The sequence below is a fragment of the Amia ocellicauda genome, chromosome 18, assembly GCF_036373705.1.
Source record: "Amia ocellicauda isolate fAmiCal2 chromosome 18, fAmiCal2.hap1, whole genome shotgun sequence".
Classification (NCBI taxonomy): Eukaryota; Metazoa; Chordata; class Actinopteri; order Amiiformes; family Amiidae; genus Amia; species Amia ocellicauda.
Genome location: NC_089867.1, coordinates 16170001 through 16190941, shown reverse-complemented (window position 1 = coordinate 16190941; position 20941 = coordinate 16170001). Strand labels below are relative to the sequence as shown.

The 20941-nt window shown below is 40.3% G+C and overlaps 2 protein-coding genes across 2 annotated transcripts in view; one reads left to right on the top strand and one right to left on the bottom strand.

Annotated features, from left to right (window-relative positions):
• Positions 1-149: 149 nt before the first annotated feature.
• Positions 150-1775, bottom strand: LOC136714136 (fibrous sheath-interacting protein 2-like). Its single transcript, XM_066691449.1, has 5 exons — positions 1604-1775; positions 1070-1192; positions 795-956; positions 559-648; positions 150-330 (listed from the first exon to the last, which is right to left on the bottom strand). The coding sequence occupies exons 1-5, from the start codon at positions 1610-1612 to the stop codon at positions 187-189; spliced, it is 528 nt and encodes a 175-aa protein (XP_066547546.1). The 5' UTR covers positions 1613-1775; the 3' UTR covers positions 150-186.
• Positions 1776-5598: 3823 nt separating this feature from the next.
• nup153 (nucleoporin 153) overlaps positions 5599-20941 on the top strand; it is a 16827-nt gene continuing 1484 nt past the window's right edge. Inside the window, exons 1-21 of the mRNA XM_066691437.1 lie at positions 5599-5738; positions 8309-8531; positions 9051-9299; positions 9968-10107; positions 10426-10554; positions 11498-11614; positions 11967-12011; positions 12107-12160; positions 12990-13136; positions 13244-13296; positions 13557-13683; positions 13904-14035; positions 14814-14915; positions 15211-15286; positions 15574-15699; positions 16313-16903; positions 17699-17887; positions 18375-19274; positions 19613-19951; positions 20290-20634; positions 20848-20941. The exon at positions 20848-20941 is cut by the window's right edge and continues 87 nt beyond it. Coding sequence (XP_066547534.1) covers positions 5661-5738; positions 8309-8531; positions 9051-9299; positions 9968-10107; positions 10426-10554; positions 11498-11614; positions 11967-12011; positions 12107-12160; positions 12990-13136; positions 13244-13296; positions 13557-13683; positions 13904-14035; positions 14814-14915; positions 15211-15286; positions 15574-15699; positions 16313-16903; positions 17699-17887; positions 18375-19274; positions 19613-19951; positions 20290-20634; positions 20848-20941 — 4256 coding nt within the window. The 5' untranslated portion in view covers positions 5599-5660. The remainder of the gene's footprint in view (positions 5739-8308; positions 8532-9050; positions 9300-9967; positions 10108-10425; positions 10555-11497; positions 11615-11966; positions 12012-12106; positions 12161-12989; positions 13137-13243; positions 13297-13556; positions 13684-13903; positions 14036-14813; positions 14916-15210; positions 15287-15573; positions 15700-16312; positions 16904-17698; positions 17888-18374; positions 19275-19612; positions 19952-20289; positions 20635-20847) is intronic.

Genomic DNA, 20941 nt, shown 5'->3' with positions numbered 1-20941 from the left:
GCTCATGAATGTCTACATGTACACAACATTACAATGGCCAACATCATTCTAACATCTCATTCCCACTTTGGACCTCCAATTCAATTCAGTGTAAGTCTGTCTGTCTCTGTATATGTTGCCACTGATCTTAACTCCCCTGCCTGTCCATCCACTCTGTAGTCAGGGTTGCTGCGGTGTCTTCCCCCCTCACCTGAGCCTGCGTGCCTCTCCCTGCTGCCAGAACGAGTTACAGCCCTGTTCCAGCAGCCACTCCCTCATGTCTCTGACAGGCACGTCCTCTGGGATGATCTTCTGCTCCTGCAGAATCAGGAACTCTTTTACCAGCTCCTTCTGCAAGACACAACCAACATAGTTTGGGTCACATCCCTACAGCACCTCTTGACAGGCTGAACCTACACACCCCTTCCAACAAGACAAATGGACACACTCCTAATCCGTCACAAACCCAGCTGCAACTTTCACAGGGACTAATACAACCTGAGCTGTATGTGAGTGTGTTACTGTCCAGTGTGTTGTGTGTAGAGCTCTGTCTGCCTACAGGGGTCAGCTGTACGGTACCTGCTGCTGCCTGTAGCTCATCTCCCTGTCCATCTTGTTCCTCTTCAGGTAATTACAGTATTCATTAAACTCCTTCAAGGAGCACACAACCTGGAATTAAAAACACACAAACAAACGATCAGGAATAATAGCTAACAGTGTGCCCTCAGTGTGGATTTTGAAGATCCGGATGGAATACTCTAACAGACCTACACAACCTACACAATGCTGATAAAGTGTACTTGTGTTGCTCTTACTTCCTTCTCTGGGGTGAGCAGGCCATGCTTTGTCACACTCCTGATCCTGGCCTTGTTCTTATAGAACTCCTTGAGGTAAGGGTCCTGCAGAGAATTGTACTGATTGTCTAACTGGCGGCAATGTGGGTCCCACAGGTCAAAGTATGGCTTCTCCTGATGTCGCTGCAGCAACAAAAGCACATTAACACACTCACATACAGTTCACCACAACAACACAGTATTGTGTTCATAGAAATGTCGATAACCGAGCACCGCAGTGCCAGTCTGCTGCTTACCCTCTGGCTCAGCTTGGTGGTGCAGTAAGTGCCATTGAAGCCTTCTGGCACAAATAACTTGACCCCCAGTGGGGAGTCAAGATTAATGTGCACTACCTGGGTTTTAGGCAGGGGACCGCCGCTCTGGAAAGTAAATTAACACACATATGACATCTAAATACACACACAAAAGCAAATAAACACTCAATACACACACAAATACATACAAACACACAGCTCACAGTAGCACACACACAGATCACAACAGCAGCACAGTAACACACTTGCACACTGAGACACATACATTAACTCACATACGGACACAGTGTACACACATACACATATTAATAAACTCAGACAACATTTAACACAAATTAAAATGTACATTGTCAATACATCACACATTTATGAGCATTACAAATCATAGGTATATGTATTACAATGAAGTGCATTTGTAGATTGTAGATTAAATATAATTAGCTAATTAAGCCATCCATTTATATAGCATGAAGGAAGGCAGAGATTGATCAATGAGTGTATGAAGGAAAAACTCACTGGTTTCATTGTGTTCTTGTGCCTAAACTGAAGACTGAAGAATAGAGAACTTTCTTCCTCAACAAGTTTAAACGAACTGATCAGTTGACCTTAAACTATGCTTCAAATGGGAAGATTATAGTGACGTAGCAAAGTGACGTAGCAATCAGTAAACAGTGTAGGGCGTGGTCAACTTCACACTTCACGTCCATTATGACGTCGCCAACTGAGCGCAGAAAGCATACAGACCGGTGTGGTGGGGTGAACGTCATAGTCATCTATCTCCTCTCCCACAATTCCAACATCCTCTGCCTGCCCATAGTCTAATATATTCTGATCTACGTTAATGTTAATTGATGCTTTTTAATGCTACATTACTACCGTATGTGGTATTTGAAGTACCACAATGGGAAACCACATTGCAACGCGGGCAAGTCCATCGTTAGGCATATGATATTTGCAAACAATTTGCAACTTGGTTTTGCCTTGCAAGGGGTCATTTACTAATCTCTAGAAAAATACAAACATGCATAATAAATACAGATAACACAATTATATAAAATAGAATTATAACTATAATAAATAAAACATAAGCAGTCTTAGGGAATACATAATCGTATCCTCTAAGCATCATATATAAACTAATTGTATACATTACATATAACACATTATAAATAAGGTTTCATAAATATATCCTCATAACAAATCATACATGTTTCATATAGATCAACAACTTATTTAGTACCGCACGATGTAAAAACACCATGCTCATAATACTGTTTAAAAATAAAAAAACTTTAAAAAGTAAGATATGCTATATACAATTATTTAACCATAGTCTACATCAATTTAGTCTTAGTTGAAAACAAATACTTTGTATTAACACATTAGCGTGCCTGAATAATATTTTAACTTGATGAAGAGGGATGTATTGTGCAAACCATTGGTGGCCCTAGACCATATTTAGGGGCTTCCTTTAGCTCCCCTGTATTTTCAAAAAGTTCGACAAAGCACCATCAGCCAACCCTTAAACTTTCACTCAGCCCCCCTAAAAATATGAACACAGAATCGAGGAATGAAGAAGTAGCTCCGCAAAACACTGTCAGCCCCCCAACACGACCAGCTCAATAGGGACTCACGCAGTTACTCGCTACGGAAAGAGACCGGCGGCCATTCCGAGCGGGGCGCTCCGAGTCACTGTCCATACGACGCCACGTTTCCCCCAAAACAATACAACTTTAAACCAGTTTCTACGTCATATAGCTTCATTATAAACACTATAGACTCCCGCACTAGAAAGGAGCATGTTTAAATAAAAATAGAAAACCATTTTAAGGACATATTTTCTATTCAAATACTTTTAATAAATCGGAGCAGCGCCAAATTACGGCCTCACTCGAACTCACTTGCTCATGCGCAGATGAGCCCTCAACCCTTGACCTTGGAAGCATGGGCGGCGCTAGACTCTGTATTTTCACGCAGCCCCCCTAAAATATTACCAGAAAAGAATTGAAGAACGAAGGAGTAACTTCTCAAAACACTGTCAGCACCCCCCCCCCCATTCAGTCCCACGAAGCCCCCCTAGACATTTAAGTCTAGAACCTGCTTGGAAGGCATTATTTGCCATAACAATAATTGTATTGTATTATAATTAGGATTACAACAGTTGTTCACCAAATTCAATAATGATCACATTTTACTTAATAGATTAATAAAAGCAAAATATGAACAAAACTAAAACAACCCCTCTAAACCTCAGCAAAACATTCTAAACAATTTACATGTAATATTGAACAGTCCCTTTACAAATAGGTAACAAGCCAAAGAAACAAGGCCTGAGTGATCTGCTCTGTTAGATGTACCAGTTAGTTATTCATAACGAACTGTGAAGATGAAAGAAGCTGACCAGGTTACTGTCAGTCTCACATAGTTGTGCCGACATACACATCACACGCATCTTTCCTTCGCTTTGTGATGAAAAAATAAAATGCTTTGGTTTAGAATATCATTTAAACAGTTATCGGTTGTACAATGGTATTCTGTTCACAGCACCTCTACTATGTAGCTGATGTTTTTAGTGAAAAGTGACCCTACTGCCACATCCATGCTGCATCTATCTACTGCCTTTACAACATGTCCTGCTCTGGTTATAGTAATTTTCTGTCCCGGCTCTTCCCAAATTGACCGTTTCCTACGCCCACACTAGCATCCATTTCCAGAAGGGTTCAAATCTTGCTGTGGCCGGAACCATCATTACAATACTATATAGACCATATGGGAATAATTTAGGTCAAGTTATGGATGATGTACAGTATTATCCAAGGTCTGACACCCTGTCTAGCACTGGCATTGTATAATTGTCATTCAAATGTTGGATTATTTGCATCAGTTGCTAAATTGTAGCTCATTTTGAATTTCATGTAAGTGATAATGTCAATGCCATATGCACCTGTTTTATACTGTGAAATGATCTCCTGTTCACACAATCTGCTTAATTTAGTCCTGTGGGTGCCTTGATGGGGATCTGACTACTGTTCAAAGCACCAGTGATGTTGAGGATCTCTGCTTAATAATGTCTACTTGTTAAAAATGATAACAATGGGATTACATATTTATTACATTGCATATTACCTTGTAGCAGCAGCTTTGCAACTTTTTTTGTATTTTTAATAAATATTTATAGTTATTATTTTAATTTAAATGTTTTATATTTTCAATTGTATATTGTACTTCATTAAAAAATATATTTCATTTGATTTTCATGTATTTTATTTTAAATGTAAATTGTTGGGTCAAAGTTTGGCTATAATTAGCATGCCAACAGACCACTTGCAAACCTAAACCAAGGTTGAGAAATTGTTGGGTGAACATTGTCCCATGCTTAGTCTGCCAAACGACCACTTGCCAATCAAGCCAACCATAAACCAACATTTGGTGAACTTAGTTTACTGTCTGGGTTCATTTTTCAATGTGCTCTTTCCCAAAAAAAACGCTGTTTATAATGACACAATTTCCCCCTTTGTTGTCTTCTATCAGTCAAGAGGTCAAACAGGAAGTAAATGTCCATCTTTAACTGACATCCCCTACCTGCAGCCTTCTTCCACACATGGCTCATTATTATTATAATCATCATTATCATTTGTATTTATTAGCAGACAACCTAATCCAGGGCGACTTAGTTTACACAAGAAACATTTTAAAGCATTTAAAAGGTGCAGTAATACAACCAATACAAAATACAATAAGCACACATCCTAGTACAATGAGCTAACAGGTGCAGACATAATATAGTTCATTTCTGTATAGTGAGTGAAGAGGGTAGGAAAAGCAGAAGTTGCAGTAAAATGAAATGTGCCAATAATATCTAAGTATCCAGGAGTATAAGGAAGCATATTTTAGTAAGTGCATAAGAGCAAGAGTGCTGAACTGTATTACATGCACAGTCTGAATAGATTACAGGGAAAATATAATGATATTGCATATAACCTTTAACTTTATCTTCTCGGTATTTCAGAAGATTTTAAAATATTCAGTAACCCTGATAGCTCCCACTGTGTTTTTAATTTTGAGGTTAATATTCATACCTGCTCCTTTGCATTTCTCACCATGTCACATACTGTACATTTAACACTCATAAGACTCATGTCTGCAATTATTACTGTCTACATGGTGGAGACAAACACCACAACATGAGATCAATGTTTTTGTTCACTTTGTGTGTTTAAAAAACCCCCATAAATTGCAGTTTTCTTCAACTTGGCTTTGGAATATTTATGACCACAATCCCCACTAGTGAGTGATACTACAGGCAATGGAGCCGGCTTGTGGGGATATAGGTGCTGATGCAGGTCAATACATTCAGCATAGAAGATAAATGTTAGTTTGGTTTCTGTTGTGATCTTCGGTGTCTGCACACTCCACAACCGAAATACAATTCCCATGAACCCCTGGGGTCAAAGAGTCAAAGAAGCCTGCGCGGTGTCTGACGGTATATCGGCGGGCTGGGTTGGTGGGAGGACTGATGGGAGAAGTGTATCCGGCGCTGGAGATATCGAGCGGAGGTCTGTAGTAACTAACTATGGCGGCCGCAGGAGGAGGGAAAATTAGAACCAGGAGGTATCACATCGCTTCCAAACCATACGTCAAAGGCAAACAGGTAACCCGCACGCTGGTATGAATAAAAAACAACAGTAATCACTTGACTGCAGTTTTGGTGCCGCTGTTTATTTCTTCTCGGAGACGTTGTGCGGCCTAGTCTGGGTCGCCCCACTCCGAGGCCTGCGCTCTCTGGTAAAGGTCTGTGCGGCCTGCGGAGAGCGCATCCAGGCTTCAGCAGTCCCTGGGAAAGGGAAAGCACGGTCACGCAGAGCGACGCTGCGAGTTGCGCCGACGAGGGGAAGTTCGCAGGAGTGGTTATATATTTATCCCCTAGTCGTTTCTGAGGTTTCATTATTTATTTTTTATGTAGCTTTTCTCCCGGGCGCTTGAAATGTGAATGTCCCTTCTGAAGCGCGGCCAGGCCCCACATGTAGCTCCCGTAGTCCATGTGGGGAAGGGAAGCGGCCGCCGGGTCTCTGGGCAGGTGTTGATAAATGAAACACGGCGGCATCGGCACCTTCCTATAGGCGACTAGTCAGGATGTGGCTCCGGGTCCGATCAGTATTCACAGCCTGCGAAACATTACAACAGCAATGTGAAGTTACAATTGGTCAGATCAATGCAATGTATTATTATTTAGTGTGATGTGTGGATTTGTCACAGGAAGGGAACATGTCGTAATACTTCACTAGCATGGTCTTGTATAGCTATATAAAGTATATTAGGCTTCACAGTACTGGATATAATAATTAAATTGTAACAGCCATATTAAGTGTATTTAATTGATACAATCTGATACAAGCTTCACAGAAGTTCCAAATAGACGCAAAGTAAATGTATCAATGGTGTCTGAGAAACAGGTCTTACTTATGAGATTATTTATTTTATAGTTACCATATATACAGCTTGTGAAATGTAGCAGTTTTATTTAAAGATGTAGAATAATACCCAGGTTTGTCAAACTTAAAACAAATGTATGTCTGAAGCTTGGTTGTGTGCATTTGTAGTCGCAAGTGTTCACATCCACTAAATCTAATTTAATACAAATTAAACAAAACTTATCAAAGGAAATTTAAGTTAGTGGAAGACATGTACTTAGTGATCCAAGTGTAGGCCTATATGGTTACAACATTAAATACAGTATTTCCCTCGCAATAACAGAACAGCTGGAATTTTGTTGTCTTTTTCTCAGTTAATTTAAATGTCAGCTAATGGGACACCAATTTGGCTTCGTGTACTGTAAAATAATTCTTATTTGGCCAATAATTCGTGAAATCTGAAAATAAATAAATATATTTTAACTTTTTCTGCAATCACTGCATTACTCCCTTTAAAATATCGTCATTAATGTTTAACTCTCTACAGGTCGAAGTTATATCAATAAATTAGTATGAAACTGAAGCAATTTATATTATGCACTATTCAAATATTATATTGCAACATACTAATCAGTGCAGAAACATTTTTTAATTTTTTTTTTACAATGCTGTCAGTGCTAAATCTGGTTTCATATACAAATATTTAATACCATCTGATACAATTTAAATTAGAAATATTGAGATGTTAGATTAAAAACTACTTAACGATCACTCCTTAAATGTATGTTTTTGTTTATTATACTATGGTATCCCGTTTTCCCTCCCTTCAATGTATCAAGTTACCGATTCTGTCTCCAGAGAGACCTCAAGTTTGAGGTCTTTCATAGATAGTTGTTTATAGTTCGTTGTAATATGTTGATGTTTACATTTCATGTTTGTGCTGTATTTTAGCTTTTCTACTGTTGTGCATTTCCTATTTGTTACCAATTCACTTGCTGATATATTTGGTATCTGGTGTCCATTGCCCTTAACTCCAGTGTACACACCCCATGCCTTAACTTCAATCAATTGAAATCATTACAGCTTTGCCATAGCTTTCTCTCAGTGTTGAACAAACAATATAAATATTTAATCTATAAGTATAGTTTAAATGATTTGTTAAGCTGAATTAATAGCTAAATAACTTAACTAATGTGAACAATTACATATACTGTATATATAATTGACTTGGAAATCATTAAAAATGGAAAACAACAGGAAGAAGTTTTAGTACATTTAAAATGTGACTTTATCACAGAAAGATTAGGCCTAGGTTTTGCTTGAAATTGGCTTTACTGATTTGTGTCCACATGACTCATGTGGATTTCTCCTTGATGTTAATTAAACTGCTTGCATCATTTCCCATGTTCTGTTCTGTGAAGTTCTGGTGTTTTATCTTAAACTGTTTTCACCCAGAGAATGTGCTTTTAGAGCCCTTGAAGATGCCGCTTATCTTGTTCTTAATATAACATTTACACACAGCTATGTAGTAGGTTGTCTCTGCAATTTGATGGACTATTTCTATTTATGCGGAACACTGATATTCTCATTAAAACATTGTCCAGTGAAGTGATATTTTGGCAGGTTATCATTTAAAAATAAATTGTAGTGAACAGATGGACAGTACAGATAGAAGGCAACACAGGTCAGGAGCAATGGCACTGTTAGCTCCTACAAGTTTTGTCCTTTTTCATGATTCAAATTTCATTAAGCGACCTTCTGAGTCCTAGTTAAATTGTTCCCCCCATTTTTTTTTTTCTTGCCAATACAGCAGCAAGGCATTATAAGCAGAGTGACAGACACCGTGAAGAGTATAGTTCCAGGATGGTTACAGAAGTACTTCAAGAATGGTGAGCCGGCAGAGACGGGGGAGGTGATGGGGGTAGCAGTTGAACAGGATACACACCTGAACAATCAAGCGCCGAATGATGAGGACATATCACACGCAGAGCATGACGGGACAAACTCTCCAGAGCCCACCACCAGTAATGCAGGTCAGTAAATGCTTATTCATGTCGGTGTATTGTTATTATGACTAACAACCATGTAGGAATATGTACATACATACACATTAAAAATGTTCTTTTAATCAATGTTTTAGTTTGTAAGAAAATACTTTGTACAAATGAATTCACAATAAATAAAGAACCATATGGAAAATTCATATTAAGGAAAGTAATATTTCAGATTGATCTAGAATCTTTTTGTGCAAACTCTTTGCATAACTGTACTGTATGTAAGTGTACTTGTTAGGCAGCATATAGCAGTCAGTGAGCTTTTATGCGTTTGCATTTGGGACCACCAGAACCATACCGTGTTATAACTGATTATGCACTATTACAGACCGTGTTATAACAGGGTAGCAGTGTATGTGTTCTTTCTAAGTTCAGTAACTTTAATGAAAATTTACCATCACAATAATCTGGGTTTGACATTGGTTTGTATTGGTGTTTTGCCAGTTTATAGAGAATTTGTGTGTTTTACCTTTGATCAAATGCAATCCTTCTTTTCAGAGCCTTCCACCAGTAGGTCGTCATTGAATTTTCAGGACATGCTGTCCAGGCCACCCCTTAACCGCAGTCATCTGAACTTCTCCACCCTGGATGCGTCTGTGCTCCACAGCCACCCCTCTACATCCACCGCGTTCCCCATCGGCGGCTCAGGATTTTCTTTAGTCAAGGAGATCAAAGACTCTACCTCTCAGCACGAAGATGATAATATCTCCACCACCAGCGGCTTCTCTTCAAGGGCCTCAGACAAAGGTACACTGTAACCACTGCACTTTGGGGAGCCATATGGATTTGTAAAGTAGAAGTGTGATGCTCTTTGATTAACTGCTCCATTTTCTCATTTAGAAGCATTTTCCCATTTTCTTTGTTTTGATTAGTAAACATAATGAGAAGCTGACTTTGAGGGTCAAGGCTATGGATTTCATTGTGTTCCTCAAGTCTACAGTTGGGGCTGTTGGACTAATGGGGAACCTCAAAATAATATAAGGGGTTTTGAGTTACTGCATTAGGCTGTTTAGGAATTGAAAACAAACAAAGTAGTCTTCAATGACCTGGCTAACAAACAAACCTTCAAATATGAGACAAGCCCTAGATTATTGCTACTGCTTGTTTTCATCTTGTCTGTTTCTGCAACATGTATTTTAGTTGTTACACTATTATGAGACAGTCAACACTCTCAGTAGCACTTCCATAACATAACTGCTTGAGTTCGTAGTCTTTCACAGGTTGGGGTTGGCTTTTGATTAGCCACAAAGAGCAGATAGGGGGATAAATCCATCACATAGATTTCATTTAGGCTATGCATTTACTTTTGATTTGTAACCAAGCATAATGACTGTACAATTATATCATTTGTGGGGGTGATCATTTCACTATTGCAGGACTTGGTTACATGGTTGTCTTGTCTTCTCTCTTCCAAGATGTGACCACTTCAAAGAACACCTCTCTGCCTCCCCTGTGGTCCCCAGAGCTGGACCGCTCCCACTCGGTACCACAGCAGGCAGGAGCAGGTCTGAAAAAGCCTGCCTTCAACCTGTCCGTCTTTGGAAGCTCAAATGCAGTGAGTTTGAATACATTTCTAAAGAGAATGTGAATGTTTTAGTAATGCAATCATTTAACTTTTTTTTTTTAAGCTTAAAATGTAATTTAGTTTTCAGAATTGTGAAATGTTTGTTTACAAGAGAATTAAAGGCATTGTGAACCTGGATGAACATTTGAAAGCTCAGAACCAGCTTTGAATACCGAACTAATGAGCAGACCTTTAGATACAGCCCTGCATATATTCATTTTTTATCCTGCTCAGCTCTGAAGTCTTCCTCAAAAACATCTCCAATGACACTTCATAAGTATAATGTTTTGTGTGTGTTTTTATTTATAGTCCCTTGCCACCAATTTGACACTCAATTCAAGTCAGCTTGGCGACTCTCCTTTCTATCCCGGCAAGACGACCTATGGGGGTGCAGCGGCGGTGAAGGCCAGTTCCAGAGCGCGTGGCACACCCTACCAGGTAGTGGGTTTATATCCATGCTGTTTCAGTTCACTGCAGTAAAGACCAGTGCTAGTTTTGTAATGGTTAAAAATACAAGGAAGGAAGTGAAAAATGTTGATATACAAACACATAATAATAGAAGTGGAGAATAGTTTGTGTGCAAAGTCTGCATACTTATAAACCGTTGCAATACAGGAATTCTAATGGAGAGCAACATCCCTTTAGTCCTTTGAACTATCAAAAATCATTCTTTCAAAGTGTGTGCGTATAGATGTATACAGAGAGAGAAAGATGCATGCATATATATAAACTCAAGGCACAACTGAAATAAGCTTACTGAACATTTGAGGCAAGAAAGTTTTAACCACACAAACTCTTGGATATTGTAATGACTGTTTCCTCCAGCACCCAGTCCTTCTCTGGGATTAAGCTACACAATATGTTCTTGGTATTGTCCATACACCTGTCGTGTGTCCATCATTGCATAGTGTTTTTCTGTGCTCTTGTGCTCTATCACAGTCTGTGACAGCTGACCAGAGGATAGAGCACTCTCAGTGCTGAATGATTTGCATTTAAAAAAAAAAATACTTCAGTTCCAATAGCCTTTCATGATTATATTATCTGTAATCTAGTAGCTTGTGTGCAAGCATATTCCACAATATGATTTGTTTTCCGAGTATGTGAGAGGATTGGTGAAGTCGTAAACATCCCTCATCACTCTTGCTCTTGAGTCCACTTTCTCCATTGCTTTTGTTACGGCAACCCGCTTGGCACGTATAGGCATTTTTCTATCTTCCCTTATATTTTATATATAGAATTTGTGCAATTTGAGGTGCTGGTAATAACATTTCAATAACTAATAAACATGATAAATGACTGAAGACCAAGGGGTTTAACCATACGAAAAGAATTGTACTATATTTTTAACAAGTGGATTTGTAATACTTTGTGTCTTTTCTAGGCCCCTGTAAGAAGACATGTTAAGGCAAAGCCAGCGGCATCTCCCTGCTGTGGAGTGACCAGCGCCACAGCACGCAGAATTCTGCAATCATTGGAAAGGATGTCAAGCCCCTTAGCGGTAAGTGTTGCCGAGGTGTTACATATAGAAGGACACTGGCTTTATCTTGGTAAAGAGCTTTTCTTTACGATTTCAAGCCCAAGGCATATAAATGTCTACTTATACATATTCATATCTTGCTGTAATCATGCAAAAACATTCACACAAACTTGAGAAACAAAGCTATATAAGTTTTTATGCTGTCAGACATTTTTTTTTTTTTTTGTACTTTAAATATACATTTGAAGTTGCTTAATGCAATATTTGGAAATTCGGATTTAAGCTTTAAATTTTATAGAGCTGCAAATGCAAGTTTATCATTAGGAAGGACGTTGTATTAAACATTTAAACTTATACTGCTTTTACTCTACAGGATGCTAAAAGAATTCCTTCAACTGCTTCCTCACCATTATCTACAGTAAGTCGGACACCAGATTTATAAAGTCTTGAGGGCTTAATATTGTTAATACAAATTTTGAAAGATGTTTAATATTTTTAATTGTTCCTCTGCAGTTTCTGGATAGGAGTGATGCCGATGTTACAAATTTCCAGCCAAAAAGGAAAAAGGTAGTCTTCTTTATATGCATGATGTCTGTTGGTCTTATCTGGATTCTGAATAGTTAGTATTTTTACCACAGTATTTAGAACACTTCACCAGTTTGAATTATAGTCTTTCTGCTGCTCGGCTTTGAAATCTGGAATCTCTAAATAAAGATTAAATTACTCTTGTTTTAACATTAATGCTGTTTCTATGGTACAACTACATGTCTGACACTAACACTTCCTTATGCACAACATTATGCTCATCATAAGATTTATTTTTGAAGGCCTTTCCATTGTCTTTGTGAGCATTGTTTATTACACTGGATATATTTGTATCCATGTATTTTTTTTTTTCTAGTTTCCTAATAACAATTAAATGCCTTTACATTAAATTATTTTGCTGTGTAAAAACTAATTTGCACAAGTATTTCTTAAATTGAAACGTAGCTATGATGCCATTGTACAGTGAGTTTACTTCAGGGCTTTTGCAAGAGAACCTTTGAAATTGTATGCAGAGCTGCATGGCTCTGAACACAGTTGTCTGAATGTGACTGTTAGCAGCTGCTGAATGATTATCCGTTCATGTTTTTTTTTTTAAGAGCTCAAATGAGCTGCTTGTTATGTTTGAGCTTGCTTTTGTTGGCTGGGAAATGACCATTAACATTAATGTAGTTTGTGGCTGAACAGGCCAGTATTTTGGATTATATTAACTCCAGATACATTGAGAGTTGGTGGCTCAGAATGTTAGGTAACTTAAAATATTGTATGTAGTTCCTTTATAAGTTTTTGGAGTATTTCCATGGATGAAATTAACATCAAAAACTCTCCTGTCTATGTCCTGTGATTTTTGCAGGTTGATTCTGCTTACCCTCCTGTCCAGAAGCTCATGACACCTGTGGCTGCTTCGATCGCTTCGAACAGATCCATGTCGTTCAAGCCCTCCCTCACTCCCACTGGCAGCCTGAGCAGAACAAATAAGAGGAGGGAGAGCTATGACCGGGTGAGAGCGTACTTCTTGTGTGGGATTAGAAAGACATGTTGGAGGGACTCTTTGAGATCATGTTTATCAAACTTTTTTTCTCTTCTTAATTGTAATGTCCTCTGCAGGCTGGAAGACAATCAAAACGCGATTCTGAAATTGCAGAGGATCCCCCTCGAAGGTGAGGCCAGCTGCTTGTAAAATCATTACTGTTGTCATGCAAGGACAATATTTTAAATTCATATTGTATTCTGTGTCCAATATAACAGGAGGGAATTTTGTTATGGAGGGTAATTAAGCTGAAGAGACCATTATAATGGCAGATTTAACACTCGTTAGAGGTAGATGGGGCATCCTAGTACAGACTTCAGTATAGCCTAATTGTCTTCTATTGTGAACCTGAAACATTTCTGCTCTTGTTTGTCTTCCCCACTCCTCCAGCACAAGTTTTTCATATCCCTTATTCAGCACACCTGCGTCTAATGGCATGGGTTCTGGAGGCGCCGGTGGAAAGATGAAAAGGGAGCGGGGAATCCGAGCCTCATCCAAGGTCGCCCCAGAGGATGAGGTGTGTCTTGTGGAGCTGCAGTCTAAACGCATTCAAATAGATTTTTTTTTTTTTTTTTAGTGTTTATACCAGAGATTTTATTTATTTATTCCTAGAATTTAAAAAAAAAAACACATTGCCACACACAGTGACCCTCTGGAAATGTACTTCACTACTATACTCTGCTCCTTAGCAGTGGTGTCTGTGACCCTGACCTTGAGTGGTGTTTTGTCTTGTGTAGATGGTGGATGTCCCTCAGCTGCCCATCATCACATTGCCCATCAGTTCGTCAACACTGCCCACTTTCAGCTTCACTTCCTCTCCGGCTGCCTCTCGTTCACCCACCACCAGAAACAAACCCATTACAACCAAGGTAGGCTGCTGTTCTCTGAAACGACCGCTTTCTGGAGCACCTGATTATGAAGTGGCAATGCTGGAATGAGCTGTGTACCTTTTCTGAATGAGCCCACAATTTGTGATGCTGTAGTGTGTAATTTCCTAAGGGGTATCTTTTTGAAGTGCTTGCTATTTCGCAGGAGGTAATTAAAGTATGATGTGTGTACATTAACACAGATCCATGGTTGAATTGAATATTTACTATGTTGTCTTCAAACAAAAGGCCACATATTTTAATCTGGCATTATAAGGTCTGGCCCATCTGTATTAGTTCTTTGCTAACTCTATGTATACAAGAGATTGTGTTTGGTCTCAAGTATGACTTTGATCTCTTGTCTGAGGTGCAGCTTGAGTCTTGGAATGATTTTCACAATTGCTGTTGAATGTATCATTCTCAAATGTCAAATAGAAGCATCCTGTTTGCCTAGAACAATAATTTCTGTACTAAGTAACATTTACCATTAAAATGAGTGGTCATATTTGGTTTTCCATGGCTGCAAACCAGTGTGTTTTCATATCTTGTTCAGTCAGGGCCTGTAAATAGCAGTTAATCAATTGAGGAATATTGACCGTATGCTCCATATCTGGAGCACAAGGGCAAATTAATTAATCTTACTGCTCGTCAGAAATCGTGATGTGACGCTTTGGATTCCAACCCTCAATGTTGAACTAGACTGAAAATGTGATTTGGGGGAAAAAGTGGTGAAAACAAATGTCTACTAAACAGTTATTGTGGTAATGTTTCTTATTTTCAGGTACCTCCTGTTGCATCATCTAGTCCGAGCTGCACTGCATTCACCTTCTCCTCTCCCATCGTCAAAGCAACAGAGCCGAACCTCCTACCTCTTTCACCATCTGTAAGTTACCCAAGAGTTAGCAAGTCGAAAAGAGAAGCTGGGCATAATTAGCTACTTTCTGCACAGAATAAAAAACAGTCTAATGGGTCTTTCAGATATTTAATGTGTTTCAGTGACACTCAGGCATTTTCCATATTTTAAAATGAGATCTTACTGGAAAAACATGCTTCTCAAATCTAGAAGTCATCAATTATTACTGTGAAAATGTAGGGAGAATGGTCTGGCCTGATATAAAAGAAGTTGAAGGTCTTTGTTACCCTTATACAGATGTTACAATGAAATGTGCTTTCTCTAGGCTGGATTTACATTTAGTGTGCCTGTTGCTAAAGCTGGTCCATCTGACTCTGGTGGCAAAGCATCTGCAACATCAGGTAAGCGCACCCTGCTCTTTCTGCGTCTGTTAAAACATTGCTTTGACTTAATTTCCAAATGTGTCACTGTGCTAGATGCTGCTGCTCCCAAGTATGTGATGTGCTTCTTGCTTGCTTTAAAGTGAGTGTTTTCTGAAAGTTCTTCTGAAGCATAGTACCGGTGGTCAAATCTTCGTTATGTGGCTAATTTGTGTATAAAACATGTCTCTTGGGGGAGGTCATATAAGAAACACTGAATACATTTTTAAAGGTTTCAGCACATTCCTAGTACCTTTCTCTTTTTGCAGCACAAACCACCTCCACATCATGTTTAGCTGCTGGCACTCCAGCCAATGATGAGATGTTTGAGGGTCCCTTTAAGCCAGCCAAATCCTTAAAGGAAGGCAGTGTATTAGACATTCTCAAGGGACCAGGTGAGCATTTTCCTTCATAATCTGTCAGGCCATTTGTTATCATTTACTTATCATTGATCAATATAGTCAACAGGTAGTGCTCGTATGCTACTCAGCAATTTTGAAAAAAGTATAGAAGAATGCCAAATTGATTTCTGAAGTAATTGTACTAGTATCATCAGACAATTCGATTTGCCATTTATTTTATAGATTTAAAAATCAGACTGTCTAGTTTGTGTGAAAATAGTTTAGTTTAGTGTAATTTACTGTAGTTATATTTGACATACAATTACCAGAGATTGGAAGACTATTTCTGATAAATAATGCTAATTCTCAGGAAATATTATTATAAGTAATTCAGGTATCTTTAATTTGTGTACTTGGCATGTACACTTTTAAACTCCAATAAAGGACAGAGGACATATCTCCACTTTATTATGGCATAAAATAGCCAGTAGCGGCTGTTGTTGAAATTATTATTCTCCAGATTGACATCCAGACAAGGTGGTGGTTCAATACATTTTGCGAGCTCTAGTTTTGACACTAAAGTGAATCTTATTTGAGAAGCAAAGCATTACCAGACTTGTAAAAGCTAAGCAATATGTATTTATGTATTTATTTATTTTACCCCCAGGTTTTTCTTCTTTTATTCCAACATCTAGAAGCACCCCAATTCCCCAGTCCCGCACAGGCAGTGCGAATTCATTGGCTGCAGGTGCTGGGTTTGGGGACCAACTTAAACCTGCAGCCGGCTCTTGGCAGTGTGACGCCTGTCTACTGCAGAACAAAGCAACTTCTGAAAGCAAGTGCTTAGCTTGTGGAGCAGCGAAGCCAAACAAAGACTCCTATCATGGCAACAGCAGAACCTCCACCACGGAGCCCTTGCCCAGCTTTGTGTACAAATTTAAGCCGGTGGCAGGCAGCTGGGAGTGTGACACTTGTTTAGTACAGAATAAACCAGAAGCTGTTAAATGTGTGGCATGTGAGACACCAAAACCTGGGACTGGAGTTAAGTCAGCTCTGACGTCACCTGTCTTTTCATTGACACTGGCATCCTTGGGAAGCACTTCCAGTACTAGTGTCACTGGCAGCACCCCATCTTTGCTGTCTGTGGGCTTTGGAGGCAAATTCAAGAAGCCAGAAGGGGCCTGGGAATGTGACGTGTGCCTTTTAGAGAATAAGGCAGATGACAGCAAGTGTGTGGCCTGTCAGAGTGCAAAACCAGGTAGGTTTTTTTATTGGTAAACCTGAGGGCTGCTATTCCTTTAAGATTACATTCCTATTACAGCTCCTGTATGTTTATAAGCAAGCATCAGCAGCACTATATGCTTTTAAAGTATTTTGTTTGCCCTATGAGCTGAGGTTGACCGATTCAAATACAGTTGTTGGGAGTTAAATTGCCAGGACTTCTCACGGCTGGTCGCTATCGAGCATCTCCTGCTGGCTTCTTGGGCACCTGCAGGTTTGCACAACCACAGGGAGGGGCGCGCCCCTCCTTCAGTTGGCGCTGAATCTCTCGGTGGGCTGTGTTGCCTGCATGGTGACGAGGCGGGTGACTCAAGGGCGGCCAGGATTGGGAGGAGCCTGGACGTACGTACGTCCTCTCCTTCCCCAGGGGAAGCTTGTGGGAGTCATAGCGAAGAGCCAAGATGTATTGGCATAATTGGAGATTCCAAATTTTTTGTTCTATACAATATTTATAGAAACTGCCTTTAAACTTTGTTATATTTGTTTCTTGCACCCTTTTTCTTGCAAAAATGTGTGTTAAAGCTGCTGAGTTTCTCTATCTTAACAGTAAATGAATAAGAAAATATGCACAGGATGTGATTAAAGCATCAATCTGTTTTCAGGCTTCCTGACATTCAAACCCATTCAATTTATCATCCATTTGATATTCAAAATATACATAGTTTTCTCCCTGCATGTAGTACCTTGCCCTTATCAGTGTTAAAATCCGTATCCATGGTCTTTATGACATTCCTATGCAGACAGCCATCATAATGTTACTGGTCTTTTGCAGGTGCAACTGCAGTTACCTCTGTGGACACTACTGGCCCTGCACCATCTGGGATGCTTGGATTTGGTGACCAGTTCAAGAAGCCTGAAGGGAGCTGGGAGTGTGACGTGTGCTGTGTTCAGAACAAAGCGGAGGCTACACAGTGTGTGGCTTGTCTGACCGACAAACCCGGAGCCAAGGTGGAGCCCAAAGGTATCCCCTCGACCTAATTATAAGAGAAAAAACAAATGGATGAAATTAAGTTGATTTTGTACGAAACGGAGTACTATAAGATTTAAAGCAAAATGTAACAAAATTGATAGGCAAACATTGATCCATAACAATATACATCCACAAATTAAAGATTAAAATTAGATTAGGTTTGTTCTAGAAAATCTGACATTTTAGTATTTGTCACATTTTGTAAGGCCTGTGTAATGTTACATGGTACAGTCTGACACCTTCTGTGTAAGCTGCAGTGTAAAGCATGGGATAAACTGAACTCTTGTAAGGCTCTTACATTGGGTCAAGAAGTCAACATTGTGGGGAGAGGTTGCCTTGCTGTGCTGAAAACCATCCATACAATTCAGTCTACTGGCTGCATAGTTTGAATTGAAGTGCTGACTGTTACTTTGGAAATGGGAAAATGGTTGCATCCATATGAGTGTACATGACCATCGATTCCCTCTTTCTTCCACAGGTTTTGGTGGTTCATCTTTTTCATCAAGTACTGCTGTATCCCCCTTCACGTTTGGAATACAGTCCTCTGCCACAGACACTACGACTGTGAGCTCCGGGGGCTTTAAATTTGGAGACCAGGGTGGAATCAAATTTGGCACAGCGGACTCCAGTATACCCGCTAGCAACACATCTACTGGGGGGTTTGGAGCAGGCTTTAAGTTTGGAACAAGCTCTTCTGTAACGACCGAGAGTGATGATGGCAAAAAGCCTGATGCTCAGGGCTTTGGCAGTAGTTTTAAATTTGGCATAGCTAGTGGCATCGCATTTGGCATTGGAAATAGCACTAGCAACCATACTGAAAACAAATCTGAATCAACAAGCAAACCATCTCTGGAAGGCTTCTCATTTGGACTTGCCTCTCCTGCTAAAGTTGAAGAGAAGGGAGCACAAGGAGGATTCGCATTTACAGCACCCAAGGAGAAGCTAGAGCTGGGGGGAACCAAAGCTGCAACAGGATTTTCCTTTGGGAAAGGTGAAGAGAAGAAAGATTCAATAGAACAAACATCCACACCAGCTTTTACCTTTGGGAAGCCTGTGGAGAAGGATCTGGTTGCTCCGGTGCCGATTACTCAAGCTTCAGCCTCTGCTTCTGCTCCAGTCCTAGTCCCTGCCTCTGCCATGGGCCCTACCTTTTCATTTGGGAAGTTGGAAGAAAAAACGGACTCTTTGAAAAATCCTTCTGGGTTTCTCTTCAACACTGCGAAGGAGGCAGACAAGCCTGCCCCATCGCTGGGCTTCTCCTTTGGCAAGCCAGAGCCGCCCAAAGAAGAGACGATGTTTGGGTTTGGCAAGCCAGCTGAGAAGGAAGACGCAACCGAACCATCAAAACCAGCGTTTCCGTTTGGGTCTGGAACTACAGGTTAGTAAATTGAAGGAATAAAGGTCTATGTACTGTTTGCTATAATTTGAATTCTCCTTTGGTTTTGATTTCCATTGTTCACATTTGCCATTAGGAGAAAAGGAACTGTGTGAATCGTAGTCTTCAGCACCTCATGTTTACTCTGTCCTAATTGCAGGAATGTTGTTAAGGTTCTAGATTACCTTTATTATCATTATCTAAACAAAAAAGGAAATGCCGGATTAAATTCCAAAGCTTTGTTTTATTAATCATGGTTCATCAACTTCTTCCATTATTATGGGTATAGTTAAATGCTGACTTGCATTAATCTTCCTATTACATGGTGTGATCTGTTGCAGATCCCGGAGCCCCTAAGCCTGGTTTTAGTTTCCTCACGGGTGGATCATCCACCACAGCTCCGGCAGCCACAACTGCTGCCCCCTCCACAGCCCCCAGCCTGTTCGGGACCTCCAGCAGCTCAGCACCTTCCAATCCTGCTGGCGGCCCATCCTTCATCTTTGGCCAGGCCAGTGCCACGGAGAGCACCCCTGCAAAGGCTTTTGTGTTTGGATCACAGGAGAAGCCTTCGGTTCCCAGTACAGCGGCGCCAGTGCAGCCCTTCATGTTCGGTTCTGGGAGTAACTCCACCCCAGGTTTTAACTTTGGAGCTGCTGCCCCTTCCACTGCCAGCTCCACAGGTGGGTCTTGTGAGCGCTATAATTGTGCAGAAAAATTCTTCATCCTTTTTTCTCCGACATACAACCATATCGGTAAATACTCCATGACAAACTTTGTTCGTGAAGGTTTTTTAATGGACTATTACAAAGCATGCATTTATTTAAATATGAGTCCATATTTTCTGGTGTTTTTCCACTGTTACACAGGGTAGTTTTGGTGCATTATTGACATTTTTCCTATTAATTTTAAAGTTAAACAGCTAATATGAGTCATTGCTGTTACATTTGAAATCTTACTACAGGGGTTCTGCTGTTATCGCCTGCTAAAGTGTACATTTTCCTACCCAATTTACTTCTAGGCTCCTCTGGCACTCCATTTGTGTTTGGCTCGGCTCCATCATCCACCACAGCCAGTGCTCCTGCTTTTGGTGCCAGCCAAGCTCCTGCCTTTGGTCAGGGCTCCGGCCAGCCCAGTGCTCCTGCATTTGGACCGGGCTCGAGCCAGCCCAGTGCTCCTGCTTTTGGGACGGGTTCCAGCCAGCCCAGTGCTCCTGCATTTGGTTCAGCAGTACCTTCTCTTTTCTCAGCTGGGGCTCAGCCGCCCAGTTTTGGGTCCCAGGCCAACAGCACTCAAGCACCCGCATTTGGGCAGCAAAATAACCCACAAGCTGCCTTTGGGTCTTCAGCTGCATCTTCAGCCCCAGGTTAGTTTAAGGTTTACTGCAGGGACAGAAATAAAACTTATTCTCAAGTTCTAAATCCAGTCAAATTGGGGGTAAGGCCACTAGTTGTCAGTGTCATGCAGGATGAAGTGCTTGATTTACTGTGTTCATATGTGTATATTTGAGGAAAAGTTGTTAATTTTTGTGTTAGTGATGGATTGTTGAGTCAGTACTTCATGTTTTCATTGTTGGCAGGTGGTGGGTTCCAGTTTGTTGGCACTAGTGCTTTTGGTGCCTCTGGCAGCGGAGGTGTGTTTGCATTTGGTGCAGCAGCCGGGGGGTCGGCAGC

Bases quoted from the DNA above. Each gene is read 5' to 3' on its own strand.
- LOC136714136 (XM_066691449.1), bottom strand. The intron at 957-1,069 runs GTAAGCAGCAGA...TTGTTGCTGCAG, and splicing joins CCACCAAGCTGAGCCAGAGG to CGACATCAGGAGAAGCCATA. The intron at 649-794 runs GTAAGAGCAACA...TTTTAATTCCAG, and splicing joins TGCTCACCCCAGAGAAGGAA to GTTGTGTGCTCCTTGAAGGA.